At 59.5% G+C, this 10,031-nt stretch overlaps 1 protein-coding gene across 6 annotated transcripts in view; it reads right to left on the bottom strand.

The window, feature by feature from the left end:
* Nucleotides 1-2,373: 2,373 nt before the first annotated feature.
* The window catches only part of SPEG (striated muscle enriched protein kinase), a 54,606-nt gene continuing 46,948 nt past the window's right edge, over nucleotides 2,374-10,031 (bottom strand). For all 6 annotated transcript variants that reach the window (XM_023642398.2, XM_070270494.1, XM_023642400.2 and 3 more), the window contains 10 exons: nucleotides 7,636-7,752; nucleotides 7,356-7,523; nucleotides 7,120-7,242; nucleotides 6,781-6,948; nucleotides 6,058-6,649; nucleotides 5,343-5,582; nucleotides 5,037-5,260; nucleotides 4,108-4,183; nucleotides 3,749-3,898; nucleotides 2,374-3,447 (listed from right to left, as the gene is read on the bottom strand). In XM_023642398.2, the coding sequence (XP_023498166.2) occupies nucleotides 3,255-3,447; nucleotides 3,749-3,898; nucleotides 4,108-4,183; nucleotides 5,037-5,260; nucleotides 5,343-5,582; nucleotides 6,058-6,649; nucleotides 6,781-6,948; nucleotides 7,120-7,242; nucleotides 7,356-7,523; nucleotides 7,636-7,752 (2,051 nt within the window). In that variant the 3' untranslated portion in view covers nucleotides 2,374-3,254. The remainder of the gene's footprint in view (nucleotides 3,448-3,748; nucleotides 3,899-4,107; nucleotides 4,184-5,036; nucleotides 5,261-5,342; nucleotides 5,583-6,057; nucleotides 6,650-6,780; nucleotides 6,949-7,119; nucleotides 7,243-7,355; nucleotides 7,524-7,635; nucleotides 7,753-10,031) is intronic.

Below are 10,031 nucleotides of genomic sequence, written 5' to 3'. Positions count from 1 at the left end.
CTCGGCCTTCAGACTTTTTTTCCGTGCCGATTCAGAATATCTCCGGGGTGGGAGTATCTGGGGCTGGTCTGAGGATCAGGACTCACTGTGGGGGTCGACTTCAGGACTTGGGTCGACTAGCTGGGGAGCAGGTGGCACAGAGCCCTTCCAGATGGCACAGTAGGGGCGTGGGCAGGTGCTTAGCCCTGGCCATGGTTTTTATATATCGCTCCCCTCCTTGCCTTGTTTGGCGTGGTTGCCCTAAGACCCCTGGGGACCCAAGCCCCCACCCCCTGACCTAAGCGGCCTCCTTATTTAGCCTGAGGATGACTGGGATGCTGGCTCAGCCACTGGGGCAGGCCTGCAGTGGGGGAAACCCAAACAGCTGCAGGGTGCACTCGGTGTCAGCGGCCGGACAGCTGGGCAGCTGGATGCTGCCCCATCCCCTCCCAGGGCAGAGGGCATCCATCCCGCTCCTGGGAGGACCAGACAAGACCCCAGGCTCCCTGCTGGAGCAGCTTTACACTCACGTCAATCCCCAGTCAGACGATGTGCCCCTCCTAGGACACCTTCAGTTAAGGGGTGCAAGTGTTTGTAGGGGTGTCCCTGAATGAAGCAAGAGTAGCGGTGGACTTCACTGTCCATCCAGCCAATTATGAGAGAGCAGCCTGGCTGTCAGGACCAATCTGAAAGCACCTTTCTCCCCCAGCCCCAGGAGTCTAGGGTTGGTCATTTCTACACTGTGCCCCCTGGCGGTAAACTGAGATAAACCTAGAGGGGACAGATTGGAAGATTTTTGAGAACAGCATCCCCTCCTGCCACCCCACCCCCACTCCCTCCCCTCCATGTGGCATGATAGGGTCTGGCTGGGCTGCACTGTCCCTGGAGATTGGCACCAATACTGACTCCCCAACTCTAGGGCTGTCCGAGCTCCTTTGGGGGCATAAACTGGTGCATAGGGGTATCAGACTACCTGGGGTGCAGGGGTTCTGTTAACCGCCCCCCCGAGACTTGCCCGAAGTCCAGGCTGCCCAGGCCAGGTCCCCAGGCAGAGCATTGCTTCCATTTGGTGTAACTGCCCGCCCAGCTGTGGAGGACTGTCACCTTTTGATCAGAGCAATTTTGACATAGTTCTGCCGACATAAATCACCTTTGCTTCTCCGGGTTTGGAGCCAGCAGTTCACATGCCATTTCCAATGGAGATGGGAAGGGAGCTCAAGATCAGAGGGGGGCGGGAGAGGAGTTTTACCATTTATCAAGATATGAGTTCAGGCACCTCATTTCTATGAAAACACTCACAGTGAGTAGGGGATCAGAGATTCTCACAGGCTAACTGTACATCTTCATCGCTAAAATGACAGGTGGGCAAGGCGTCTCTCTGGTCCCTTCCAGCTGACTTTAACATCCCGTTATTTTATGGTGATGGGGCTTGCCTCTTCCCTGAGGTCCTGAGAAGCCCGAGAGGCTGGGCTAGGCTGGGCTGGGCAAAGGGTTGTTTAGGCTCCAGCCAAGGGGCCCTCGGCCTCAATTAGCAACACACCAGGCCGCGGATCGTGGTGGAAAGCTTTATTCATTTCACTCGGCCAAGAACAGAGTTTTCAAGGCGGGGAGGGGCATGGGGGGAGACAGTCTCTCTAGATACAAAAACCGGCTCCTCCCTCCCCCCACCTCAGGGCAGGGCAGCTCGGTTCTAGGACCCAGTGGCCATTCTGTGGCACTGCTGCAAGCAGCTAGAGTCAAGGTGCCTTGGCACACAGCAGACCCCCTAGCTTGCTATGGGGACAAGAAGGTCCAGGATGAGCGTCCCTGGGCCCTGGGAAAATGCTCATCTGTGGCTCCATCACAGGACACAGGCTGACCAGAGCGCTTGCAGCTGCCTGGGCAGCTGGTGCCCATATGACCTATTCGGAGAGCCTGGGGCATGGACCTGTCCTGGCCTCCTCTGCAGCTCTTCATACCACCCGCTCTTGCCAATCATTATGAGGAAACCCCTCTGCTCCAGGGGTCAGGACCAGAGCTAGCCTGTCTCCTGGACAGAGTGAAGGAGGCTGAGCAGGATTGGGGTGTGGGCTTGTCCATTCCAGGGCCCAGCATCTTCCAGTTGTGATGATGGGACATGTAAGAGGTGGGGGCCACTAGAGTCTGGTTAGAGGGTGGTGGTAGGGATTTGGTGGTCCTGCCAGGATTCTAGAAACTTCAGAGGGAGAAGCAGACTGAAGTCTCTCCTCCCTCCAGGAACAAGGGAGCAGTGTGGGCCGGAGGGCCAGAGGAGGGGAGGAAGATCCCAAGGGGCTAGCTGGAATAACTTGGCTCTCGATGGTCCAGAGAAGGCTGGATCCCCGTCCCAACACCCCCAGCACCCCCAGCCATCCCTCCCCATAGACCACACACAGGTCCTGCTGCTTGCCGTTTTTATTTTCCTTGTGACAGACAGACAGACAGCTGCACAGACAGCTGGATGGCTGGGGGGATGGTCAGGACAACATGGGCAATAGGGATTGGATGGAAGGGAAATTTCATAAAAGTCAATAAATAAATAAATACGAATGGGAAGAAGGGCAAAGGCCACGGAGGGGTGGTGGGGACATCCTGGGGCCAGCACAGAGCGCCCACAGCTGCGTCCACTGGGACGGGAGGAGAGCACTAGCTTCAGTGCCCACTGCCTCCAGCCTCTGCCCTCCGCCCTCCTCCTTCCCCTCCTTCCGGGATGCTGGCGGCTGGCCTGCTCACCCCCTCCTGAGTCCTCTCTCCTCCCCCTCCCCCACCTCGCGGCCCTCTCTCACATGCTGCCTTTGGCTCCCTGGCACTGTCTCCACGTCCTGCCCCTGCTTCACTGACAGTCACTCCCGGCCCATGGCCTTGAGACCCTGGGCCCTGCCTTTTCCTCTCTCCAGCCACTCACACCCTCCTCGGACGGTCCTGCCCCAGATGCACTGTCCCCCTCCCCCACCCCCACCACCTTCCTAGAGTCTCCCCTCCGTATCCTTCCGCTTCTTTTCCTCTTCACTTCCCCATCCCCTTCTTGCCCCTCTTCCTGCTCCCGACCCCGCCCAGCCTGGCCAACGGTCTCCCACTCTGGCTCCGGCCGGGGTCACGTCAGCAAAGCCCGGGGCCTCTGTCCCCGCAGGTCCATGAGGTAATAGCCCGGCCGGATGTTGCTGCTGGTGGTGTCCGAAGCCCCGGGCCCAGCCGGCTCAGCGTGGGCCCTGGAATGTCCCGCGGCGTCAGCGGGAACGCGAGTCGAAGCCCGAGGAGGCCGGGCTGCGGTCCGAGCGCTAGGGGCTGCCGGGGTAGGATCGGAGCAGCACCTTGTGACGCGTGGCGGCCTCGGCCCGGCGGCGCCGCTGCTCGCCCAGGAACTCCTTGAGCCGGTTGGTGGTAAAGGTGAGCGTCTGGCGGCGCAGCTTCATCAGGTAGGCGTCCTGCAGCCACGGGTGGGCCAGGCAGTCCTGCAGGGAGGGCCGGCTCCTGCCAGGCGAGCCAGGGACGGTGAGCCTGGAGGGACGGCTCTGCCCTCCCAGGGATCCGTGCCCCAATCCTGGATTCATCCCTAGTGAGTGATATTGGGCACTCTGGGGCTCAGTTTCCCCATATCTGGAATGGGCAGTGACTCTGCGTATGTCAAAGGGCTCTGATGGGCTTTCATTGGTGGGTAGTGCAACCATTTAGGAGCAGAGGTGGCGGCAAGGGAGGAGGTGGGGGATCTTACGGCACTGGCTGGGTCAGGGCAGGTGATACTGTGGGGTTGGCGGGTGTGGGGCCCACTCACCAGGGATGTACTGAGAGGACCTTTCGCAAGAAGAGGGTGGCGCTTTGGGAGGTGTTGGGGTACAGCTGGAAGGCATCGAAGCGGCCCCCCACAATCCGAGCCTCTGTCTCCTGGGGGTCTGGCTCATAGAACGGGGAGCGCCCACTGAGCCTGTGGTGGAGACAGTTCAGCTGACACACGCAGACTGAGGGTCAACTCCCAGGCCCAGGGGGACATCAGTGTGGGGCTTCTGAGGGGCACAGCACTCAGGGACAGGGCTACCGGCACCTGGGTCCACACACACGTATGCGTGAGTGTGTGTGCGCCGGGGGGGGGGAGGGGGAGAGGGTGTAGCCAGAGGGGGTCCTGGGGACACTCACATGATGTAAGTGAGGACACCCACTCCCCAGATGTCCGTGGCAGAGCCGATGGGTTCTCCCTTCACCATCTCAGGAGCTGACAGGAGACAGAGGCCCAGTTGAACCAGCTTTCCGGTGGTGGCAGGGGAGCGGGCAGAGGCAGGGGAGGCCCCTGGGGGCTTGAGGAGCTGGACAATGTCCAGGTCACCAGACCATGAATACAACTGGAACCGCAGGCCCTAGATGCCAGCAGGCAGGGTGGGAGTGGGGGTGGCTCCCAGGGGAGATGTGGGGCACCTGAGGAATGAGCCCAGGCACTGAATGGGGGTGTCCCCAGAACTGTGGAGGAGCGGAGAACAAGGGTCACCAGCTCCCTGGGGTCAGCTCCGAGGTAGGGCGCCCACTCAGAGTGTGGCCAACACCAAGATTAAGAGCCCTTGAAATCAGCCCGGCTGGCTTGAGTCCCAGGCCTGCCCCTTGCAGTGATGGGGCCCTGGGCAATGTACTAAACGTGCCTGGCTCTCCATTGCCTCATCTGTAAAGTGTGGCTTGTAGAATAACTCTACAGAATAGAGATAATGAACATAAAGTATTTAGCAGGTAGCTAAATGGGAGCTGGTTTTCCTTATTTATATAAATTAATAATTGATTCTCCTGTCTTTCCAGCTTCCTCAAATCCTGGCTTTACGTTTATAACTCTGATTTTGGACAAATATTTAGCCTCACTGGGCCTCTGTTTCGTCCTCTGTAAAATAGGAGTACTATCATGCCAATCTCCAGCACTGCTGTAAAGATAAATTGAAAAATATCCATGAAGGGGACTTAGTTCATTGCATGCATACAGTAAGCACTCAATAAATGGTACATGGGTGGGTGAAGTGGGGTGAGCCCTGGCTGCTGCCCTTTTGGCAGTACCCCATCCCCCACCCTGCCTGGCCTGGTGACCTCACCCATGAACTCCAGTGTGCCCGTGCGATGGCCAAGGGGCCGCAGGGCCTGGGGGTTGTACGGCTGGGCACTGCCGAAGTCCACGATCTTGAGGGCGTTGTCCGGGGCCAGCAGCAGGTTGTCGGGCTTGATGTCCAGGTGCAGGACGTGGCGACCATGGAGGTAGTCCAGGCCTTGCAGCAGCTGTACCACGTACGTGGCCACGTCGTCCTCCGAATACCGGAACCTGGGGGGCCCGGGGAAGCAGGTGATCTCCCAGCCCAGCTCCCCCTACTCTTGTCCCTTGTCTGCTCAGAAGGTCCAGCTACCTGTCACTGAGCCCACAGAGGAGTTCCCGGTTGCCGCAGCTTTCAGCAATGAGCACGAGGTAACGTGGGGTGATGTAGGCCTCATGCAGGGCCATGAGCCGCTCGTGGTGCAGCGTGCGCAGCACTTCGTACTCCTGCAGGACCTGACGCTTGCCCTCAGCTGCATAGGGCACGATCTTGGCCACGAAGGTCCGCCCCGTGGCGTTCTCCCGGCAGGCCCGCACTACGCCGAAGCGGCCCCTGTGTGTCGGGGGACATCACAGGCTCAGAGGAGAGAGTGGGACACCTCGTTGTGAGGGCTGAGTGGGGGAGGAGCAGGGACCCTGGGGGCGAGAACGCAGTGGTTCCAAGTTGGGGCTCCGGAGTTCAACCCTAGGAGCCTGGGTTCGGGCCCCAGCTCTGCCACTCACGGGCTCTGTACCGTGGGCAAATCCCAGAACCTTTCTAAGCTCGGTTTCCCGTCTGTGAAACGGGGGATGAGGATAACGCAGTGTCTCCCTCTCAGAGTTGTGAAGATTAAATGGGATCTTATGGCTAAAGACTTAGCATGGGGCCTGGCACAGAGACAATCTGAACTCAGTAGTGCTGAGGACCCAGATCTCAGCACCTCCCCGACCCTGGCCAGGGCCGTCTGGTCTTCTCTCTGAATCCTTGTGTTCCTGACCTTCCACCCACTGCCCCCTCTGTACCCCTTCCTTTCTCCAGCCCTTCTTGCCTGGCCTTCTCCTCCAGGAAGGTGTAGGGTTTCTGAGGAAGGCCCTGTCGAAGAGTGGTGCCCTCCGGCCCCGGAGAGCCGACCACTTCCTTGGCTGGGCCGAGGCTCCGCACAGTCACCTTGGTGGGCTCAGGAGGGGGCTCGGGGGCTGGGGGCTCAGGGGCTGGTGGTGCAGACACAAAGGAGGTCACCATATACAGGGGAGTCGAGGAAGATGCTGGTTTAACCCCTTGCGGGGCAGAGGCTGGGGTCGGGGTCCCAGTGTCAGGGACGGGAGACTTGGGCTCACTTGGAGTGACCTGGGCACTGGGTGGGGTGGGCTCTGCTGGCTGGGCAGCCTGCAGGCCCCTGTGCTTTCGTGGGGGGGTTTGGGGCGGTGGACCTGCAGCCTTGAGTGAGAACAAGGCCTGGCTGGGTGGTGGTGGGGGAGATGAGGGGCTGGGAGTGGCTGACTGGGGGGCTGTGGGAGCAGGAGCCGGGGTTGGGGTCAGGGACGGGGCCAGTGAGGTAGGAGAGTCAGGAGGCGGGGCCCTGGCTGGCCCTGAGGTAACAGGGGCGTCTCGGTGAGCAGCGGATGGCAGAGCTGAGGAATCTAAGGGGAGACAAAGAAAATCATCATTAGGGCACCCGGGGGGGCAAAACAGTGGTGCTCCAAGGAGGGGGTGGACCCTGGGCTCAGAGTCCCCTTTCTTCTCTGGCCACCCTCCACCCCGTCCCACTGACCTTGCGTGCCCCTGACGAGGACCTTCTCAGAAGGATTGCTGAAGGGCCCTTGCCCAGCACGGTTGGCACAGGCCACACGGAACCTCACGGTCACACCGACTGGTAGGTGGGTCACGTTGTAGTAACAGTTGGGGATGCCTGAGCTTACTGGGTGCCAGGAGGACTCCCCTGCAGGCAGCATGGGGAGGGGCTGAGTCCACAGAAGGGGTGGCCCAAGCTCCCAGTGCTATCTGTGAGGAGCCCAGGGAGGGGACCTCTGCCTGGGGAGGGCCCTTGCCTTCCTGGCTTCTCCATCTCCCACCTGCCACCCCGTCCCCCCCAGCCTGCTCTGTCCCTCACCATCTACCCGTCGCTCCAGTGTGTATGTGCAAGGTGCCCGGCTGTCTCCTGGTTTCCAGAGCACCAGCGCTGTGTCCTGGTAGGTCTGGGGCACCTCGGGAGGAGCTAGCTTTCCTGGGATGCCTAGCAAGAGGAGGGGAACCCCAGTGAGCCCCCATGCCCCAGCTTGGGGCCCCACCAAGCCCCACCCCATGATCCCCCATCCCTGCCCCCCTTGGTCCCTGCCCCCGGCTCACGGGCCACAGCCACGGTACAGGAGCTGGTGATGCTGCCTAGGACATTGGTGGCAGAGCACTCATAGAGCCCAGCATGCCGCTTGCCCACCCGGGGGATGCTCAGCAGCTGCCGTCCGTCTTTGCAGGACACGATGATCACCGAAGGCTCTGACTGCAAGGACTGCTTGTCTGAGGGAGGGAGGAGCAGGAGGGGCTGCTGAGTGAGGCAGCCCCCTCCCCATCCCGAGCCCCCCTGGGCTTGGGGCCACTGTGCCTCTCTGTGGAGAAGTGACCTCCTCACCTTTCATCCAGGAGATGTGGGGTGTAGGGCAGGCCGCCGGCAGGCAGAGCAGGGTGGCTGCCTCTCCCTCCAGCAGCACCTGGTCCTTGAGTTTGATGTGGAAAACTGGGGGGAAGTCTGGAGGGAGAGCAAAGACAGCCACGGGTCTGCAGGGACCCTGGCTCACTCACTGCTGAGCGAGGGGAGGAGGCATGTGAGAGCTGGGGAGCAGAGTGGAAGGTGGTCTCTTCCCAGTCAGATGTGGGAGGTTGAACCCCACACCGTGCCTTCGAGAATTTTCTCTGGGGTGAGCATCACTTTCCCAGGCACTCACTGTGTTTAGAACTATCTTTTCCTTTCACTGACCCCTGAAGATGCTGACCACCTCATCTGTTTGTAAATTGCTTAGAGACGGGCCTGGCACTAAGTAAGTGCCCTATGAGCATTTGTTAAGCAAAATAAAATAAATATTGAAAAACTGTAATGGTTAAGATCCTGCGATACCCACTCTGTCTGGGGCACCACAGGGCAAGTGAGAGGAGCTGGTGAGCTGAGGGAAGACTCTGGAATTAAACACAACGTTCAATCAAAATGTGCAATCTCAAAAGAGCTGAAGTCCGGGCAGACGGGAGACAGACCCTGGATGTGCGCCAGCCTCCCCCACTCCTCGTCCCCCCTGGGGTCTGGGCAGACCAGCCTAGACTCAAATATTCTTTCAGGTCAGCTAAGTGGTGAGAGCTTTTGAATGGCGAGAGACATGGTATCTGCATGACCTTGGACCATGTCTTGTCTGTAAACTGAGGAAAATAATAACACCAAGCTCAGTGGGTTGTTGTGAGAATTAAGAGGCATATAAAGTGCTTAGCATGTGTCTGACATATTATAAGGGCTTGCAAATATTAGCTCTTATTGTTGTTGTGATTATTAGCTTGTTAATATGCCCAGCAGAAAAGCCACGTGCAGACCCCCAAAGAAAGAGGCTGTCTCAGCAAAGCTGGCTTTGCAGCTGGCTGGTGACGGGCCCGGGCTGGGGCTGCGGACAGGCCAACGTCTTGCTCCAGGGCAGCTGGCCTGTGGCTCCCTAGTGCCACGAGGGTCTGCATTCCTGCTCCCTGGGAATGTCTCTTTAGAAAAATCCCAATTTGGTCCTGGTCACTTGGGGAGGGGTGGAGGGGGGTGGATTTTTTTCACATGGGCAGAGAAAGCTGAGAGGTAGATACTCCTGGGAGCCCCAGCTACGGCCTGTCTAAAGAACCAGGAGCGGAGTGGGGATGAGCTAGGCAGGAGAGGAATGCTTAGCAGGACTGGATGACCATGACAGTAGTGTGGCCCCCTCTTCCCACTGTATCCCTGTGTTCCCCAAGGAGGGGTCCTACAACATCAAGTTTCATCAATGGGCCTCCAGACCAAGTGAAGGTACTGGGTGGTGGGGAGAGAGAGGGAAGTCAGGAGCAGAGGTGAAAGGGGACCCCAGCCCAGCTCTGCCAGTCCCACCCCCAAACCCCCAGGGCTGGCCGTAGGTGGTAAAGTGGACACGGGACAGCCCTCTTCCTGCAGGGAGGGGGGAGAGGAAGAGGTAAGGGGACACTGCCTCAGCAGGCAGGAATCAGCTGCACAAGCAAAACGGAGCTGGGAGGGAGGCCCCAGGTGGGAAGGGATCAGCTGTCCCCAGGCCTCTGTGCTGACTTCTCTCTCTCTTTCCCCCTCCTTCTCCACCCCTGCCCCCACCAGCTGGCCTCAATCCATCCTCTTCACTCACTCCCGCCCCCACTGCCTCAAGAAAGATGCCCCAACTCCCCTGGCCAAAGCCAGACACAGTCACCTCAAGCCTAGCTGAGGCATGGTTGAGGAGTTTTATCAGGAAACGGGCAGAAGAGAATGGGTGACTGATAAAGATCCGGTACGCAGGCTGGCCTGGTGGACCCGCTCCTTTCCTGCATGCTGGTCCCGGAAGCCTGGCCTCCTGAAGCCTTTTCCTGAAGTCCTTGAGTAATGCCCCCTTTTCAGGTGGGGGACCAGGGCGACCCCAGGTGGGTCCCCTCCCTGCAGCCCCAGGACGCCTGGGCTGAGAAACAGACCAGGGCATATACCCGAGCTCCCTTCCCTCCAGCAAAGAGCCCAGAAGTGCCTTCTGTGAGGGCAGAGGGACGGGGTGTGGCAGGCAGGTCTTCAGGGCTGTAGAGAAATGGAGAACTGGGGACACAGTCCAGATTGTGGGCCTCTAGGTTGGAAGAGGGTGTCTTTGAGTGGACGTTCAAGCATACACACATCTGGAGGGGGCTGTGGGGGCCAGGGAGCCCTATCTCAGCTACTTCACAGTGACACCCAGAGACAGAGACCTTCCCACGAGGGAGGAGACCAGCCAAAGAAAAGCATTAGCGTGGTATCCCGAAGCCCCTTCTGGGGTCTGGCTGCAG

The sequence above is a fragment of the Equus caballus genome, chromosome 6, assembly GCF_041296265.1.
Source record: "Equus caballus isolate H_3958 breed thoroughbred chromosome 6, TB-T2T, whole genome shotgun sequence".
In the NCBI taxonomy this organism is placed as follows: Eukaryota; Metazoa; Chordata; class Mammalia; order Perissodactyla; family Equidae; genus Equus; species Equus caballus.
This window is presented reverse-complemented; position numbering and strand designations above follow the sequence as displayed.